This window comes from Sinohyriopsis cumingii, chromosome 15, assembly GCF_028554795.1.
Source record: "Sinohyriopsis cumingii isolate HCF-2022 chromosome 15, ASM2855479v2, whole genome shotgun sequence".
Classification (NCBI taxonomy): Eukaryota; Metazoa; Mollusca; class Bivalvia; order Unionida; family Unionidae; genus Sinohyriopsis; species Sinohyriopsis cumingii.
In genome coordinates this window covers 148041107-148062940 of record NC_142975.1, presented here as the reverse complement: position 1 = coordinate 148062940, position 21834 = coordinate 148041107, and the positions used below count along the sequence as shown (strand labels likewise).

At 33.6% G+C, this 21834-nt stretch overlaps 1 protein-coding gene across 2 annotated transcripts in view; it reads left to right on the top strand.

Annotated features, from left to right (window-relative positions):
* LOC149783020 (putative phospholipid-transporting ATPase IIB) overlaps positions 1-19232 on the top strand; it is an 86705-nt gene extending 67473 nt beyond the window's left edge. For both annotated transcript variants that reach the window (XM_089934606.1, XM_089934607.1), the window contains exon 26: positions 3729-19232. In XM_089934606.1, the coding sequence (XP_089790732.1) occupies positions 3729-3862 (134 nt within the window). In that variant the 3' untranslated portion in view covers positions 3863-19232. The remainder of the gene's footprint in view (positions 1-3728) is intronic.
* The last annotated feature ends 2602 nt before the right edge of the window (positions 19233-21834 follow it).

Here is a 21834-nt window from a genome sequence, read left to right as displayed (position 1 = left end):
CATGACAGCAGTTGTTTCACCCCATCTGCTGAATCTGCACATCTGGATCATATTAAACAGGCCCTCAGAAATAAAAAGTTCTCACAACCAGTCATGGAGAGAAGCACTAGAGTGAAAAGGCCCTCCACTCTGAAAGCGTATGAAGGCAAGTGGAAAAAATTTACACAGTGGTACACACACTACATATTATACGTCTACAGGCATCTATACCTGAATTAGCTAACTTCCTCCTCTGGTCTTCAACAAGATAAAGTTTGCACCAAAGCACAGTCAAAAGTTACCGCTCCTAGATTGCTGACACCTTTTGTCATCATGGAAGAGAGGATATCAGACAAAATAAAGACTTATCTGACCTCTCCATCTTTGATTATACATGGCCACAAATGTTGGCTCTGTTCCCAAAGTAGAACCTATCATGGATACAAACCTGGTTGAACAAAACACCATTTGAACTGCTTTCATTGACTCACCTTTCATACAAGACCTGCTTCCTCTTCACATTAGCAAGGGCAGACAGAATCAGTGAAATACATTCCTTAACAGGCAGTCTAGATTACCTGCAGTTCTGACAAGACAGATCAGTTTCACTTATGAAGGTTCCCTCTTTCATTGCAAAGAACAGGCTCCCATCCATGGGTAACCAGACCTTTGAAATGAAACCATTGTCCACTTCCACTCATGGCCACCTACAAGACACCCAGCATGAGCTTTGAAGTGGTATCTTAAAAGAAAAGAGCTGTTGCATCGAGGAGGATCACACCTATTTTTAACTCTGAAACAGAGACACAATAATATAACATCAGATACACTTTCATCCTGGATTAAGTGGGTCGTTTGCTCAGCGTATTGAGAAATAACTCCAGCTGAGATGAATTTGTTACACATTTGGCTTAGACAGTTAAAACAGTTGCCGCAAGCACAGCCTTTGACTGGAACATTTCTCTAACTCACATTATCCATGCCATAGGATGGAGATCAAAGTCCAGTTTCTCCAGCTTTTACCTCCGAGATCTTTCATCCCAAAGAGCTCAACTCAGTATGGTGGGACCTATAACCATAGCATGACAGGTCATTTGACAGCATCATAAGACACAGCTTCATAACTTCTGCTGGATTTGCAGGAGTTAACATTTTCCCATTTGGATGCTGCACCCCAACAGATGGAGTCTTCTTCAGTTGGGTTAACTAAGATGTCTCGTATACCTTAGGGGAATGGAGATGGCATCTTTGTGATAAGAGCATGTACCTCCCTCAACCTATTACCTATTCTCTTAAGGGATTATGATTGGGTAATGTATTTTAAAAAATACACATACACCCTCCCAGCCTCCTTGCAGTTACATTCATATAGAGATCATGACTTACACTCCAGTAATAACTGAGATATTCATGGGTTTTGCAGCTAATCCTATCTCAAAGGGAGATCACTCTGCCCGACTGCCACATAGGTGGGCAGATAACTTTTGGGGCACTCACCAGTTATTATGTACTTTTGAGAGAGTGATTTATGTAAGGTGAAGTTGTTTGCATTTGAAACATGCACAGTGAAGAGAATGTTGGCATACATATATGCTACATTGATATAATGTGGCTGACTTTTCTTTGGATATTGTACTTACGAAAATTTAGAGTGTCCGCCTTAGATGGGGGAGATCATGGGTTTGATCCCTGGCAGAGTCATACCAAAGACTTACAAAAAATGATACTAACAGCTGCCTCGCTTGGCGCTCAGCATTAAGAGGTTAGTGTTAGGACTGGTCGGCCTGGTGTCAGGATAATGTGACTGGGTGGGACATCATGTCTGCAGCATGATGCCCCAGTGCTAGACATCACTATAAACTGTCACACTGCAGACATCATAGTGATATGACTGAATTTTAAAAAAAAATCTAAATCACACACACACACACATACACACTTATGAAAATTGTACATGATCTAAGCACACTGGTAACTAAAATGACTGCTCCCTTGTGCTACAAACATCATCCTGAATTAGTTAAAAGTACACTATCTTTAGCACCTATTAAAATAGGGAAAATGAATTATGCTCAACTAGACAATACTTGCTTCTGAAAGTGCAATGGATGAATTACTACATATATAAAATGTTTTAAAAAAAAGCTATCTGCTCTTTTTTTCACAATTTACCTATGAAGTTCAGGATGTGAAAATGACCAAAAAGAGCTAGCACTTTTAAAAAGATGCACATCTGGAGTAAGGCAAAGCAGTATACTCTATAACCCATATTACACTCATCAGTCATACACCCAAATAAAGGGAATTAAAGGTTCTTTGACCAATACCTAAGATATACAAGGTCGCTTTTAAATAGCCAGTATAACCATTGAGGAAACCTGGAGAAATTCCTTCTCTTTAAAATTTTAACTCTGTGCAAAATACGAAACTATAGAGTGCCACTTCTAGCTTTTTTTTAGCTGAAAGTGTTATCTGGGAGACCTGGATTTGAGAGGTAGTAGTAGTTCTCCTAAGGTATTATGAACAGACACAAGAAAGGTGTCCTTGCAAATAAGATACAAGGGACAAGTCATATACTGTCTTCTTTAGCTGGAGATAAGAATGGCAAAAAATATACTTAGTTTTACATACTGAATTTCCTCAAAAAGTACTTTCTTAGTTCTGCAAATCTGAATTACATGAGCCATGTCCTAGGTTCTCAATCTTGATTACACATTTCGAAATTGTACTGTAATTTCGATGATAAGTGCAATTACATCCTCCTTACTGTACTCAAAATGAAATAAGCATTAAATTCCAAAGTGTCTTTTTGATAATAGCAATTGAAAGACTTCATATTTTTCCCACATTATGATTTCAAACATTCAGTGACAGAAACGGAAACACATTTGCAGATGTCAACATGCTTCTCCCTTGTTTCTTCAATCCCGTGTATTTCATGTGGAATTGTCACATATAAATCCAGTCCATAATCACGAAATTTCGTAGAATCGAAAAAAAAAATACCAAAATCTATTCATTCCAGATCAAATGGAAAAGTTGTTGCAATGTGCATTCATTCACAATATGACTCCAAATTTCAATTTTAACTAGACATGCCATTTTCTTTTGAAAGTTATGTCAAGCGCGCGCAACTAAGTTCAGATTTATCTGGGTGGAATTATGTGCGCAGTAATAATGTTATTGTTGTGTAATGGTGAATATGTGCTTGTGTATTTAGTTTGGAATGCGGCATACATTCAGTTACTTTGTTTCATGTAGTGTATTTTGTTAATATAATTAAGCATTAGGTAGAATTAAAAAAATTAGCATATAATAAAAAGGTTACTGCATTTGTATGGGAAAATATGAACTCGTTTTGTCGGATGGATATACTGCACTCCCAAGGTCGTGCAGTATTTCCATTAAAAAAACTTGTTCTTATTTTCCTATACATTTGCAGTAAACTATAAATATAATAAGAATTCACAGGCCTGGTTTTATGCATTTGTGTAGAAATGAAAATATTACAAGAGTTACTTGCCTTTCCAGTCAGTCATACATGATGGCTTTGTCTTGTTGAGTTTTGAATATAATATGCATTAAAAATGAGATTTTGTTTCAACATTTTCATTTCAGAAATTTTAATTTAGCTTATGCATCAGAGTGTTCTTTCAAATTCAAGATTTTATGTTTTAGTACAATTCTAGATTGTTTTTTTTTAAACTGTTGGATTATGTATCATCATTCCTGATCTTTTTCTATTCCAGATGCCTCATTCTTGAAAACCTGGAACTTCATATGGAAAGTCCTTGTGATAACGTGTGTTAGCTGTATACCCCTTTATATACTCAAGTATCTGAGAAAGAGATTTTCTCCTCCAGTCTACTCGAAACTCACTTAACAATGCTGTATGAATCCCAGTGAAATACATAAACTAAAGACACGTACTGGGAGGCTGATCATGGATATGTGCTCTATGATGCAATAGGGCTGGACATGGAAGAATTATCCAATGAAGACTTCCATCCAGCACTTAAGGGACTTTGTTCCATGTTCAGAAGACTCCTGGCACACACTGACTGAGATACTGCTTTGTTGATTTCATTACTGTCATTGAATTTACGTAACATTTAATTGTTCATAAGTTTTGGTCCAACTGCAGATTGCACAGACTCAGTTCTGCCATCACACTTGAGTGCTGGCGGGTCTAGGTCTATTCAGTTAGGAGCAGTCATTGCAACAAACAATATCAACACGTATCAGCTAGCACATTATGCAATGGCGGGTCAGGGTAAATGTTTGCAGTTGGACACAACTTATAAACAAGTATACATGGCTATCAATTTATTTTGTATTGAATACTGAACATTGAATTTTGAATGTGCACTCATATTAATTTTTGTAATATGGTGTCTTGCCTTAGTTTCCTAACAATTTTCAGATTTATTGTGTCAATTTGACATTTTATAATTTTTATTTATGTTCTAACAACATGGGCAATTTTTCAAAGTTAAAGAATGTGGAAAGGATGAAAATTAGTGTTGTAAGTTTTAAAATTGTAAGCCGAAGAAGAATCTTTTTATTCTTGAGAAAAGGGTTAAGCAGTTCCTTGTATTTGTAACAATGAAATTGCTCAAATGTTTCTCATGGATCAACCAAGATTATTTAAGTGAATTTTAGATATTTTGATCATGTTTTAAACCATCATGCCTGCTGATTGCTTGGTGGAAAATTAATTGATGCAAACTAAGCAAAGAAAAAGATATGTAAAATATTTCTAAATGAACGAGAAAATGTTATATGTTTAGAGAAACTAGAGCTAGTAGGTCTCCTGCAAACATGCTTTTTTTGAGAGAGACATGAAAAGGATTGGATAAATGCAATCTCTTACAGTGCAAAGGGGGAGAGGGACATATCAAAAGTTAAGAAACCATCTGTCAACAGCAAACTCATGTTAAAATTATTAACAAAACTGGCCAAAGGAAAGTGACCAGTCATCTGCATAGTTATAGAATCATGCATCTTCTAAATGTACTCTCTGCAGGAATTCACTGATTTGGTCCATTGATTGGAGGGCATGATTACTTTACTCAGAGGTAGGAATGTTTCCAACCTATGAGTTTAAACATGAAACCCAATTATATCTTTTTTACCTAAAAACTTAATCAGAAAAATCTATTAAGGTTTCCCACACTTAAACAATCTTGTCAGTGAAAATAACTTACAATTTTCATTACTTTGTGGCAGACTGTTAAAAGTGGGCACAAGATATATGAGCTTCTTCTTTAAATTTATAAATTTAGTCTAATATTTAATGTTTTCATGATTTTTACTAGTTTGTATCACTACTGGTCAAAGATTAGAAGAGTTTATGTGTTGTCCTGTTGCCCATTTTCTGTCCCTTAGATTACTATTGCACCTAAACAATAGAGATTTGTCATGAAACTTTGCACACACATTCATCCTGTGGTCTGGTTGGGCTCTAATAAAAATGGTGACTGTTTGACTTATATCTTGAAAATCTCATTATTACTACTTCTTCAGATCGTAATATTGACATGGGGTTTTCACTGAAAGGCTTCGGATGATGTCTGGTTGATTGTAAGTGAATATTGAACCAGTCAAACATCAGTATGGCCACCATAGTGAAACTCCTGGTTATCACTACTTTTCCGGAACTGATGGTTATATTGACAAGGCATTAAATATTTACTTAAACACTTGTTATCATGTCTAGCTGGTCCTAAATGAAAATGGTACTGATCTGGCATCCAGTATGGCTACCATGGTATTGTTAATCATCCTGAACAAATGTTCATAACTAAACAAATTTCCTTCTTCAAACACTTCTTGTCATGTAAGATGTATAGTCATCTTGAAAACTTTGTTTTCACTCATTTCTTATCACTTGATGGTAATAGCAACATGCAGTTTTCTTTAAAAGACTTGTGATGTCAGTGATGGTTGTAATGAAAATGGTGCTTTTAATTCCTGTATAGCTGGCATGATGGCCATCTTGAAAATCTGGTTATTACTATTCAAGAATGGATGGTTGTATCAACATGGGTCTTCCACTTAAAGACTTTTTATGATTTCTACATTGTCACAAATGAAAATGGTGCTAATCTGAATTCAAATTTGGTTATCATTACTTCACCAGAATGAATGGTCACAATTATATGAGGTTTAATTTTTTTTAAATTTTGCCTTGTTGATCTCTAGTGAAAATGGTACCAGTCTAACACCAACATGTACATCATGACAGCTATCTTGAAAATGTTATTGTTGTTACTTCTCAGAGGATGGTCATAGTGATATGTGGTATTCTCTTAATGAATTTTTATGATGTTTGTCTTAAATGAAAATGATGCCAATCTGACCATGATATAATTCTTGTTATCACTACGTCTTCTGAATGGATGATTGTATTGACATGGGCTTTTTAGATAGCAGTCCTTGTGATGCATGGTTTGTCCTAAATGAAATTGGATTGTTGCTCATCTTGCCTCCAAGATGGCTGTTATGGTGACCAGCTTCAAAATCTTTTTATCACTGTTTATTTTATTACTGGCCATATTGACATAGAGTCTTTACTAAAAGACTTTTTACAGCTTCTAGTCAGTCCTAAATAACAAAGATGATCAGACCTCCAAGACTGCCAGCTTGAAAATCTTGTTGTCACTATTTCTTCTGTATGAACGATCATATTGAAAAAGAGTCTTTACTAAAAGACTTCTTACTGTGCCTGGTTGGCCCTAAATAGATGAACACACCTCAAGCACGATGGCCAACTTGAAAATCTTAGCGCATTTCCTCTAGAAGGGATAATGTTATTGATGTGGAGTTTTCACTAAAACACTTAACATAGAAGGTCCTCAGTTAAAATGATATATCTTTTCAAACAGTGAAAAATCTGTTTATAAAATCCACTTTCATAAGTGCACTTGTTTGAATGAGTTGGAAACCTAATTGATCTTGGGGTCAAGTCAAGGTCATTGCTTGCATTTTCATGCTTCACTGAACTTATGAACATGGTGACATAAACATACTCTGAAAACAAATTAATTTTGACCTGACTTTGTATTTAGTTGCATTCTGATTAAAAAAAAATATAATCAGCAGTTTGACAGTGATTTAAAGGTCAAAGATCATGACTTGTTTGTTTTTTTTTAGCTGAACTGGCTTGTGAGCATGATAACACAAACAAATATGAATGGATCCCAGTTTGTGGTTATATCTGAAGAATACCTAGATTGATGATTCTTAAGTAAGTTTCTTTTTCCAAAAAAGTAATAATGATAGATTTAACCCAGCTTGGAATGTGGATATATCATGACTTTGAGAAAGGTTCAGTGATATGCTATCAGTAGGACATTAGGTTCCAGGTCAAAAGCCATTTCAAAGAATTTTGTACTGCACTTCCAGGCTTCTTGTGAACATGTTAACTCAAACAAGAAAATGTAAGTGTTGCCACAATGTGGTATATTTGAGTCTAACGAGTTTCAACGATGGTGTCATTACTTAGCAATTAAAAAGAACAAAGAACAGAAGAAATGGACTTATTATAGAGATTCATGGAAATTCCTTTCCGCCAGTAGAGCATCAACCTTTGCATTAATAAATGTTTTAATCCATTTGCAATGTTAGTTTTATGTCAGTTAATATAGTTGTACATCCTCACATCTCCTATGCTGTAGAAGGCTATATTTAAATAGGTAAACTTAAAACATACATACATACAAATTGGATCCCAATCTTTGAATCAGTTACCTGCATCTGTTGCTTATTCCAAGTATGATCCAGTCAGCAACTGATACAGAGAACCAACCTACTCGTAGATCGGAGAGTTGCAACTGTGAATTGTTACAGATACAAGGTCAGATGAATTATTTAAATGACATGGTTGAACATCTTAGCATGATATACTGTATTTAAGCTGTACAACTGATTTAAACATTTGTCTGACCTTGTATTTGTAATAATAAATATGAACTTAGAACCTAACCTGTCAACAGTGGCCACTGATGGGAAAAGGCGTAACTGGTTATTTTAGACTGGTAACTGCTGTACACAGATTAAACTTGTAAAATTTGCTTTTGAACAAATACCATGATCCAGATATCTATATTGTTGTTATCATTATTACTATTATTACTATTAATAATTATTATTTGTATTAGTATCGTTACATTATCAATATTGTTTTATGTATATTATTTCAGCCAAATCATAAAATATGCATATATGTTGTTCTCTACCAAATTTATGCTACTTACAAGATTACTATAGTCTGCTCACTTTATTCCATCCTATAAATGAAATCATCACTGATTGAAAATAATCACCAATCTTCATTTGTTTTGTGCACCATGACAAAACAGTAACTTCAATATGGACTTACAGTTTACATTTGCCTGTAAAACAGACTGCTGTCTCATTGGACAATTTGTGCAAGTTTCAGTTGAAAACTGCTGTCCAAGCTTTAAAAATAAAGTCTGGATTAGCCAGTTGAAAACTGCTGTCCAAGCTTTAAAAACAACATCAGGATTAGCCAGTTGAAAACTGCTGTCCAAGCTTTAAAAATAACATCAGGATTAGCCAGTTGAAAACTGCTGTCCAAGCTTTAAAAATAACATCAGGATTAGCCAGTTGCTAAACTTGCCGAAATCAAAAGGCAGCTTATGTGAGAAGCCTGTGATGAATAGGAAATCAGAGAAGCTTTATTGATTTTTCCGTGACCCATGACCTAATACTTTACCTGTCTTAAAAGACATGTTTTAAATATTGAATGACCATTAACCCAAATGAAAAGGGATGTAACTCATATCTCTTCAGAAAGATGAATGTTTTCTTCTGAGATAGTTTTAATTCACAGGTAGATAGATGAAGACATTGAACTCTACCTATCACACTGGCACATTTCTGCTGCGATAGCAGGACTACTTTTTCCACCATCCTTCAAATGAATTGATTCAGCCCTCTACCCTAATAATATAAACTGCCTCACTTTTGAATTTGACATAATGACACCTTTGAATTACAGCATAGTTGGAGTTATAGTGCAAGCGACATAAGAATGTTTACACATCAATTCACATAATATTCCTTCATCTGAACAATGCCTTCCTCGTGAAGCAAACATGAACTGTCACTGTAGATATTCTCCAGTGACCACTTAAGGTAGGGAGAAAGCATAGTTTTGTTAGGAAACACCTGGCTTCTCATCACAGGTGTCTGTTACATACAGGACATTTATACAAGAAATTTGCCGGGGAGGTGGGGAGGGAATTAGACTGGCCATTGTGAACTGGTGACTGCTGAGTAAAGGTGACTGTTAGGATAGGTTTGAATGTATTAGCTTCATTACTTCTGTTTATTCCCAGTTAGGTTGAAATGAGGCCTATATTCTCCTTATTTGCCTTTATGAAAGATTTGTGTATTATTATTATTATTATTACTACTTTAAACTGAAAAATGGAACCTGTTGTTCTGGTCCCTGAACCTATGTAGATATGAAGCTTGATGGATCTTTCTTTCAGTTTTAAAGAAATAAACATGTTGACCACTCTTGTGACTTAGTCCCCTCATAAATGAAACTGAATAGGATACTGTAAAGCCAAAGGACTGCATTCTAGTTTTCAAATTTATGGACCAGTCTATAAATATCACTTTAATATCAATGTTTTCTCCAGACCAGTTAATTGTCTGAGTGAGAAGGCACTTAAGTAGTCGATTTATCACCTATCGACCTATCAACCTTAATTCAAGTTTCCAGATAGACAGGCAGAGCAACCTAGAAATCCATCACTCAGCTCGAAAAAAATAATATATATTATAAACTGCACACTCATCATTTATGTTTCCACTGCAAGTTATTGGCCTTAATATATCAAAAAATACCTTCTAAGATACATGACTTGAAGGTGTAGCGCTAAGGTATGGTTGTTTATGTATGTTAAGTTAAAAAAAGATGACCTTACAATATTGTTTTCTTTTATTCATGTTCGTTTCATGTGGTACTTGTTGAGGATGTAAAATTTGAACTGTACAAAGGGGTAGAAATCTTTTTATCAACATTGGCAGAAGTTTTAAAACAAATAAATCCAGGTAGCAAATTAAGATACGGGTGATTATTTCTGTCCGGTTTGTTTTTTCTGCACTCCATGAGCCTATTCATTTGTTTCGTGTTTGTAGTCTGTATGTTTCTTCTTAGATGTGCATTTTTATATTTTGATGTGTTTCTATGATTTTGCAGCAAATGACGATTTTGATATTTTTAAGTATGTGTGTTTATAGAAATATCAAGGTGATATCTGAGACAATTTTGCAAATGCAATCAACAAGTTGAGGCCATAATTGTCTTAATAAGACATTGTAAGACTCTGAGATATTTTAAATCACTCTATTTTAGTGTCATTCAGTGTTTACAAGTTTATTACGTAAAGTTTGGAGAATTTCATGAGTTTATTATGTAATGTTTTAAGAATTTCTAAGGAGGTGCCATTGAAGAGGATATGCCATTTTCAGAAGGCACGTTTAATTGAGACTTACAACCCACTTACATGATTGTTCTTTGAAATCCATAAAATAAAGGAGTATACTTTCTGCTCAGGAAGATCAACTTAAAGATAATTTTGTCTTGCCTTCCAACCCTGGTACATTTGTTTAATCGGAGTAGCCTTAGTTGTGCTTATGTATATTGTATAATGAAGTTGTATAACATACTTGAACTTAAAAGAAGAACTAGGAATTCACATGTAGACAGTGGGTAGTTAATGGGCACAAAGCATACCACAGAGTTAAGACGTTAAAATTAATTTATTATGTTGCATTAAAATTTGTGGAATAAACCAGGCAGTTGGATAAATGAATGAAATTGAAAGACATTTTACCCAGCAATTACATGCTTTATAGACATGGCTAATTTGGATAAATTAGGTTTAGTGGAACAGAAACGTATGTAATTCATAGGCAGCTTTTTAGTTCTGTGATCACAAGGCATAATTATGATTATAAATTGGCATAATTATGATTTCATACGGTTAGCATAAGTATAATTAGGCTTAATTGTGATTATATAATTAGGCAGAAGGTAATAGCATAAGATTAATGAATGTATAAAATTTAATTTTTGCTCGTATGTTCATGAGGCCAAGATAGCTTGTGGTATGGTTCTTCCATCAGCCATTGTGCATCTTCTGTTGTTGGTCATGCATCATCTGTTCAGATTTGCTAGTTACAGTTTCTCAACAACTGCTTGAGGGCTGTTCGAGTAAAACATACCTAGGACCCAGGGAAGGCACTTTTGATGTGGGGTACCCACCCTTTAGATGCAATTTAGAATTTTCTGATCATTTTAATATGAACTTAAAGTACCATGGCATATATTTTCCCTGGATACCATGTATGTTTAAATGGAACAGCCCTGAGTGTGTTGCACATGTTATGGCTGTTGTAACTAAAAATAGAAACACTTTAAATAAGTTCCTTAGTCAGTGAAAAGGAGGTCAGTTAGAGTAGTTAATTGTACAATAAACTGTGACATTTTTGGCTGCATCTGGTCCATGACCTGGTTTTATCAGTTATTTTACATCTTATGGTATGGCTTTAAAAATTGCTATCCAGCCCATGCCTTAGAGGAAGCTACACATGCCTACTATAAGCCATCTGAACCCATGGTATATCCTTGTGTCTATTGTGTCAAGAATTGTTTGTTATTTATGATCCAGTTTCATTTAATCTTGGAATATGGGTTTGTATCATGTGAATCAAAGATGAGTTCAGTAAGGAGTGAAATCAGTGCATACTAATGAGGTGATCTTGCAATTAATTGGCTGATCTTGCTAACACATGGAAGCCAGAATAGCAGTTTTGCATATACTTCTTACCTCCCCACTCATATTAATGAGGTGATCCCACATTTGATGGTTGAACTTTTTTCTCCTCTGAGAGCCACATTTCTGCTCTGATTTTGATTGAAATTGAAATCTGGGCTTATATCATCAAGATCTCATATGGGTTTGATAAAGAGCAAGAGGCGTTCATATTAATGAGGTAATCTTGCAACTGATTGACTGACCTTACCACCATTTTGGAAGCCAAAATACCATTTTGCATATTATTGCAAAGAGGTAACCTATCATCACTAAAATCACTTTTTGTGTTGCTAAGAGGGTTTTTGACCTTGGGGGGAAACATTTAAAATTTTAAATAAAAAAATTGAGTACAGGATACACGAATTTCAATACAACAAGCAATACAAATTAGCAAAATAATGCACCATAGAGATGAAATTGAATTTTCTGTAATTTGAAGCTGAAGAAATGTATAAAATAAAAATCAAACTCGAAAAGAAATAAAATTAGAAGTCTTGAGTGTACTACTATTTGATATGTATTGTTGGGAATGATTTTGCTTATAAAATAAAAATAAAACAATTAAACATCTTACATAAGTTATTATTTTATATATAATATTGGGAATGAATTTGTGGTATTGTGTTTAAAAACAAGTATTTTAGTGCCTTTCAGATACGCACCAGTAATCTCATTGCCCAACAAACTTAAAAGTCACAAAAAAGACTTAAAATGCAATTTCTATGTTAAAGTGCCTGAACTATTTTTTGTTACATTAAATGTAAATTCATTATTTTGAGGAAATTACACATTAAATATTATTAATCACACATTATTTTAGATTTGAATTTGATATTTTTTGATCATTAAGAAGAATGAAGTGACCAGACCACATTTTATTTTGTTCATAGGTAACAACATTAGAGATCATGCTTAGTTAGATGCTTACTATTTCTCTCAATCTTTTTGCTGATCATGATTCAAATTTACATTAATATCAGAAAAATGCAAATTAATAGTAATTATATGGAGAATTTATATCAACCATTGTGTTGTTGAGTAACAAGTCTTTTCTCAGAGGAATAAAATTGGGTCATGCATCCATAGTTCATTATTAGTAAATCAAGAGGCCAAATACGAGTTTTATAAAATTTTATTCCAACCAACCAATCTTTTTATTTTTTTTATTTTTATCATGAAACTGGTAACACTTATGTTTTGTTATGCCTAATTGACAATGTGGTAACTAAGTGCTGCAAAATGTTTCATTTCACTCCACAGTTTCACTGCATGTTTGAATTTTTTTTCAGAAGCTTACATGTATCAAACACCTTTACAGATTAGGAACATCTCACCTCTGTCTTCATGGGTTCAAGTCTCAGGTTTGGCCAACATGGGTATGTGAGAAAGCTTGTCAATAGCTTCCTGTGGGTCAGTGGTTCTTCCCTGAATTTTTCAGGGTTCTTCCTCCACCAGATATACTCGCTGCCATATATAGCCTATCATGTGCTGAAAAATGGCATTAAACCCAAAACATCACTTAGGAGTTACCCAGGTGAGCAATATCCACCCACTTGGGCCTTTTATTATATTCCTTTAAGGATCAGTGAAATGTCCTTAAAAATATTGGTAAGTGTTTCAGGTTTTTTTTATATTTGGGTGCAAAACATTTCAGTAATTATGTAATTTTGCTGAAATTTGGTTTTGCTGTTGGTGGGTTCCACTGCATTACTAATTACCCAGTTCTAGTAAAGTGCTAATTGCTAGCAGAAATTTGGACCAATATTACTTTCCATATCATTTTAAGTAACATATCTCTTTTAGTTCTTATTGTTTGATAAAGTCTTTATTTCAGTGCTGAACACTTTTTTCCATGCTCAGTTATTTTCTGCATAATCTATAAAGAACCTTGGATTCAGATTTGCTGATATGCACGGTAAATATGTAATTGTGTATATAGCAGCATTGTATGGCACCTCAGCACAATAGTGGCTCTATTTTGCTAACTAATGGCAAAGTTTGAAAATTTTAAATGAATTGTATCAAAATCTAGGAAGATAAATCCTTCCAAATAAATGTCAGCACAAAGAACAACAAGATATGATATAAAATGTAAAGATGTTAAAATTCTGTGAAATGTATATACAATAGGTAAAATAGCACATTAAATCCTTAAAACATATGGTCCAGTGAAATAAACTGTATATAGTGGTAACTTATTCTGTTGTATAGTGACCATTTTGTCTTTGCCATTATCTCATGATTGCCACAAATGACTTTATTGTAACTTCTGTTTTTGTCTTGCCTGTTAATTGTGAGTCATATCACTTGTCTGCCTCCCATGGTAGTGTGAACATTGTTAGGGTAGTGTCTTTAATTCTTTGAAGTCAGTTATTTTCTAATCAGTAGCTAAACTTTGAACCCAAATGGTCAGGATTTCCATTTTGCAGCACAATAATGTATATACTCGCTTATAAGTCAAGTCAAACTACAAACAACAAATATCCTGATCTGGCATAGCATGATGCACATGCAGATCAGGATCTATGCTGTTTGTTTTACTGATTACTCCAAACAAACTTCAAAGACCACGATCTGCTGGCACATTATGCAGTGAGAGAATTCTGCCTGTGCAGTTTGCAGTGGGTTTTGACTTAATAAGTGAGTACATATGATATTTTGCTTTATCTTTTGTCAGGAATTTCAAATTGTAATATTCATGCCAGCATTTTAAAAAATGGTACAATTTTAAATGATGGTCATTACTATTTTTTGTGGCACATCAGCACAGTATTGGCTCTATTTTGCTAACTAATGGTAAATTTTTTAATTTAATGTTATTTTTTATATTGGCTTTTTATGTTAATCTGTATTTAAACATTTTTGTTATGTACGCCTTTGATCTGTATGGTCCAGTATGTATGCTTTGAAATTATATATTTGTTCTCTTTAAATGGCAAAGATGGAGCTAATATTTAGACTGTGATAGATTGAAGTCCTCATGGATATATTTGCTAAAAAATTGTTTATACCGATGCTTGCATTTGTACCCATATACAGTGGAACTTTGTTTATCTGAATATAACTAATGTATATGCTTACTTATAAGTCAGTATGACTTGATGAAGTCAGCTTGTAAGTATGACATATACAACTGAGTTTGAAATTAAATCTCATATTCTTGATGCCAAAATTGCTTTGTCTTTATTAAGTAATGCATTCTGCTTGCAAATTATTACTAAATATATGACAAGAAAACTGATGTTAACTGTTTTATTTACATTTTAATGACAATATGTATTTATGATTTTAAGAATATATTAGTGTAGTTGGCAATGATTATGTTTTATTTCCTTTATTAGAGTTTGCAATTTGGTAACATAATCCAGTATTACTGTTTTTTATCTTAGTCATTGTAATTACAATTTTTGTCCAGCCATTGTGAAAGTCAAACATACTTGTGTTAATTGCTCATATAACTACCAGTATCCATTCTGCTTTGACTTTTGATCATATTTTGGATCTGGCCACTATAAGTTACACATAAGTAAATTACAGAGTTGATAAAGATGATGAAGGATATACTCTCATTATGTATTTTATTGAAGTAAAAATCAAACTAAAGTAAATATGTCGGCAAACCCAGCTTTGCCCATCATCAGGTGGATTTCTGTTAACTTCTTGTGTTCAAATTCTGAATAACTCTAGGCAAGTATTGAACAAACAATTGACATTAATGATACTTTTAGCTACCCTGCCACAACTTGTGAGTATATATGATATCATTTTGTTATTGGGGCCATGCATTATTTGCACCTTTGAAGTGCAGAGTTTAATCCCCAGTTATGACACATTTAAAATTATTTTTTTTAACATCCAAGTTTAATGGTTTCTTCTGGATTTTCTGGTTTCCTCATCTTCAAAAAACACAGTACATTAACATCTAAGCTATTAAGAGTTTGTTGCATGGTAGTTACCCCTCACCCAATTAAGTTTTGTTTCCAGAGTATAGCTCCAAGACTTTAAGATATCCTTATGAAACTTGTTACACATATTATACTAGTCATACAAATGTGACCTTTACTATTAAAAATTCTTTAGTTTCAGTATTTTTTATATTTTCATCCATCATTCATATTTTTTATTTTCTGAAGTAAAACTCTAAAACCATACCATGGAATATTCCCTTCACACTTAGCATACATCAGACAAGTAATCTAAAAAGACCTTTTGATAAATCATTAATATCAATATCTTAAATACTTTTTGGATCAGTGTGTCAATCCATTCAGTTAGCCATCCATCATACACATGTTAACTTTTAGAGCATAAATCCCAAATTGTTAACGTTGACCCTGTGTAACATCAGGGATATCTGACCAATGGGTTGTATTTGCCTAGTGTTTCTTGTTCTGTGAGCTATTATCTGTAGTATGATCAGTTCAAGAATTCCACTATCATAAATATGAACATGTACGCTTTAACCCACTTTTGGCTTGCACATTTCAGCAGATGCTGAGACCAAGAGTGGGAGTGTTGTTTTAAATAACAATGCAATGAAAACATATCCCAATTTTTATATATTTAAGTAAGTAAATAGCTTCTTCTGCCTACTTTATATATGCATGATATAACATGCAATAACATGTTAAATATCGCTTTAACATATTTTATCATGAAATGGCTGCCTACCAAAGCAATAGGAGCTACTGTGTGACTTATTTTGGATTCCAGATGTTTTGAATTCTTTATATGTTCGCATAAAGGCTGATAATCAATATTAATATGTATGTCTCTCAACCAATCTGTTATCAATTTCATTTCTTCACAATAAATCAAATTTGTCAGCTATCTACAGTCATGAAAACTTGTGACTGGCTTGCCATGGAGCGAGGAAGAACCATATTAGTTTCAGACTAAAGAATTGAATGGTCAAGTTCACTGTTACTGAAAGAAAGAAAAAAGTTCATTTTGCACAATAACCTAAGTTCTTCACCAGTAACCGTTACCAAACTTTATGGATAAGATGCACTTGGATTAAGAAATAATCCATTTTATTTCGGGATCAAAAGGTCAAAGTCACTGACTTAAAGAAGAAAAATGGGTTCCTCACAATAACTTGAATTCCCTATCATCTTCAATAGCACACTTGTGGATAGCTTGCACTTTGGGTAAGGAAGTACCCATTTGACTTTGGAGTCAAAGGTCAAGGTGACTGTGACTGAAAAAAATACAAATGGTTTCCACACAGTAACAATAGTTCTGCATTACATCACAAAGCAAACTTTGTCGATAGTTCGAACTTAGGATAAAGAAGAAACTTATTGATTTGGGAATCAAACGGTCAAATACCAGTATCCCAGTGACTGAAATTAGAAAAATGGCTTCCACAAAATAACATTAATTCTTCATGGCAGACTTGGATCAAACCTTGCACTTGTGGTAAGGAAGAAGAGTTTGGGAGTCAAAAGGTCAATGGTCATGTTTACTTTGAATTAAAGAAGAAAAATAGTTTTTGCACAGAAAGTAATTTTTTGTAATAGGGGACTATTAAGCAAGGAATAGGTGCACAATGTGCCATTCACAGTACTTTTGTTTTTGTTTACTATAGGTTTTTAGTTTTTCCCTATGGTCTTTGAAATTATTTTAAATGGTAAATAAATATTGTTTTTCAGTACTAGACTACAGTACTTTGCATATATATGTATTTGTTTTTGCTAGTGTTTCTTAACATGTATTTTGTATGAAATCTGGATCAGGTTTATTGTTAACTTGGCAAATTATTGCTTACATCATATTTCAAAGACCTGAAGTACAGAATCAGATAATTTGCTTCCCATAAGGCATTGTATGAGGCTATGATGTTACCTGTCTGCTATTGTTTTCACACAATACATCAAGTTGGAAGCGAGCTACAGTTACTCAGTTTTATTGCTAGCTTGGAGTTTAGAAGGTTCTAATAAATTTCAGGCTAAAAAGATCAAAGGTCAAAGTCACTGACTGATAGAAGAAAGATGGTTTCTGCAAAATAACTTCAGTTCTGCACCATCAGCAGTTAAACATTTTTGATTTTGGGGTCAAAAGGTTGAGGTCACTGTGATTGAAAGAGGAACAATGGCTTCTGCACGGCAACATGCATTCTGCACTATATATAACTACCAAAGTTTACACCTGGGATGAGGATCATCATTATCAGTTAGGGGCCATCCATTTAGTATGTACGCAAAAATCTGGTAAGGCTTAACCCCTCCCCCTTTACACATGCAATTTTTGTTTGCTACTAATGTTTACAAAGATGTAACAAAACTAAAATAATGCTTCACTATCATGACTGTGTAACTGTAAATATATATGTATAATTTGTTATTATATTCCTTAATTCATGTTTAAAATTATATACTGAAATGCCATAAATAAACAGTTACAAGTCAAGTCCAACTGCAGACAACATAGATCCTGATCTGCCATCACAGGGTCTGTGTTGTTTGTTCTGTTGATTACTCTTAGCATACAGCATAGACCCAGAGCTGCCAGCACATTATATGACAGCAAATCTGAGTCTGTTCAGCTTTGATTTAGACTATATAACTATATAAGTTATATGCTGACTAGTATTATGTTTTGTTACCCTTCCACATGTAACCAGAAACTAATATGCTAATAATGCTTTAGCCCAAATTAAACAAGCACACACCTAATACCTATGACTTACCTGGATATACTGCAAATATGAATTTCTTATATACAAATCCTTCCATTGCTTTGCATACATCTTTACTAGAGTGGATGACTCCACTGTTTTGTTTAAAACTTGATCTGCAGTCGATATAAATCAATTTTCCAAACCTATTCATCTGAATATTTATTTTATTTTAAAAATTGTGTTTTCCACAGTCTGTATAGATCAGGTAATACTTTAATTTAAAAATAAAATCTCTCTTTCTTGTGACACTTATAAAAACTATGAACTTTTGTCAAAACTGGAAATAGGCAATGAGAATAGCTTAAATTGATTGTCTAATGGCATTTGGATCTTTGAAATTTAACTTTTGCTTTGCCTGCACGACATGGGTATAATTTTTCTGTTGATTGTAATGGCTTTAGTATAGTTCGGGTCCATTGTACATCTTTATGAAATTCACAGGTGAAATATAGTTCTGTATATAACTCGTGTTTAGTGGACCTGTTTTTAGTTTGGGTTTACAATTCCAATATACTATCACCCATATCATACATTATTTTTATTGTATATAATAAGCTTTTCATTATAAACATAATGTTAATAGCCACTTATCAGTTTTTTGTTATGTGTTGCTCTTTTTGTCTTTGTATCGTGTGTATACAGTTGTTTTGACAAATATATTTGGTTGACAGTGTTTGTATAAAACATTCTTTGAATGAAAGCTGAGTACAGTGTTAACATGTTGCTGTTATTTTACCTGAACAAAGAAAACAGTCAATGCAGAGTGGAAAAGATATTGAAATATGTGGCAGTGAAAGCATCTATAAAATTAAAATAAGATAAAATAGCAAGAACATCTTGGGACGTCTTCCCTCTCTTTCAAAGTAAAATTTAAGTAATATTCAAAAAAACAAACCCGTCTTATAACCCACCTAAGTGAAAAGACAAGTGCTTATTTAATAGAGGTTCTTTTTTTTTTAATAATGGTTGTGGAGACATTAAAAATGTGTCTGCATAACATAGGTGATTGCTTAATAGATGTGACTTTTGCTTTTAAGTAAGGTTTGATTGTACATTTCATTTTTTAAAACTCCCGTCTGTTTCCAAGCCATTTTGATCATCACGAACTTGATATGATGCGTGCCACCAAAGAGGGAAAAAATATTTCACGTGTTCTTAAAATATAGATACCAACACTTTATATTTTCAATTTCTGTCACTTTGGACAAAGAAAAACAGTCATGAAATTATTGTATGCATATAAATGTTGTTGTTGTTGGTTTGGGTTGAACACCATTTTTCAGTTCATGATCAGCTTATACATGGCAGCCAGTATAACTGGTGGAGGAAGAACCCGGAGAGAACCCCCATAATAACCACCTACCCCTGGGAAGCTACCGGCAAGCTTTCTCACATACCCACATTGCCAGTGGCTCCATATAAAATGATAAAAATGTCAGTAGTCTGTAAGATGGTGTACATTATGGTAATAATTTTTTTTTTACTTGATATGTTATCTTTCTTTAAATACAAATGTATCAAGCAAAATTTACTTTCACAAAGTCAGAAAATTAGTTTATACAGCTATTTTTCAGCTTCTACAGTAGATCTGTAACTAGATAAATTTTAAATATTTAACTCCAGTAAATGATGCCACTGTCCTATCAATGGAAGATGCGTGCCAAATTTGGTTCATGTGCCACAGAAACCAAAGATAAAAAAGGATAATCTGAGACCAACACTCCCACAAATCATGGAATTCAGAATTTAAAATTCATTTAGGGTCCCATCAAAATACAGCTGAATGGCAATTTTGGCCGAAAACAAGCAATCCTAAATAAAGATATGCTGTGGGAATCAAAATTGGCAGAATGAGCCGTCAGAGGCCATATCTGCAACAAATGATGATATCAAACATTGGGAAACAAATGCATTCAAGATCTTATCAGTGTATAGCTCCATAACAAATTTGGCTGAAAGACAATAATACACAGGGACCATAACTTGTGTAAATAACATCATGGAATGGTAAAACTTGAAACTGAAGGTTAATGATATTAAGTTGCATGTCCAACCCCCCTCCCCCAGGTTGGTAAAGTTATGTTGTAGAAATCAAAGTTCAGTGATCAATGTGAGACCACAACCCTTTAGATCATGAAATGAAAGGTTTATCTATATAAAGGCATAAGCCAGATTTGGTTGAGATCCAGCACATCCTTCCCGAGTTATGCTGAAAATGTTAGGGAGAATGGCAAGCTGAGACCGTAACTTCTGTAAAACATTGTGGCGTTATATATATATTTAATTTTGTTATATCTATTTAACTTACATTTTTTGTTAGTATTTTTAAATTCATTATATGATATGGATAATTGTATTTTGGACATGACCTTGTCCAGAATCAAGTTAATTTTCTAGCTGACCTGAATCATTGCTTTTGCTTTTGTAAACATGTTTATCTCAGTCTGAGTCCCAGAGTTTGGAAATTCCTCATGTTGTTTACTACAGTTGATAAAATAATTTTAGAAATGGACCTTCTAATTATAACTAAGATTTTATCTTGTAACTATTTGGAAGCGTCCAGAATAAAATTTTCTTTAGGTAATAATTTCTCTAGAAAATGTTAATTCTGACCCGAGGCTAAGTAAAGGACTATATAATCTTGTTTATTGGGAAAATGATTTTTTTGTGCTACAAGATCTTGAGGCAGAATCATTGTTGTGTTCAGTATTTCGTCTGGGCAGGAATTTATTAAAATTATTTAATTCAAGCTACATGTATTCTTTTATAGAAATATGAAGCACTCAAAAATAACAATCTTGGAAACAGAGACTTGGATTTATTGTGAAATTCAAATGAGGATATATTCCTGGAATGGATTATTTTGATTCAACAAAAAACTTTGCACATCACTACAACACACGCCATCATAGGCACATCAACACTTCCAGCACTGGATTTACTGCAGAATACCACTAAAGTTTATTCAGAATTTTAATCTTAGAATGTGTTTCAAATTTTATGATTATTAGGGATTTATTTAGCAATATCGTAAGTTCTTTCTACATTTTTCACTTGCATTCTAGGGAAATAATTTATTTTGTTGAACTTTACCAAGCTTTTTGCTTATCGATCTTTTCTATTACTTATTTTAAGACCATAGAGTTGTTATAATGGAATGTTTCAAAATAAAATATTCAGGCTTTCAACAACATATAGCTGAATTCCAAATTTGGTTGAAATCAAACAATCCTAAAGCTACAATGTGGAAATCAAAATTTGGAGAATAGGCGGTCAGAAGCCTCATCATTGCTGTAAATGATTGCCTCAAAACAT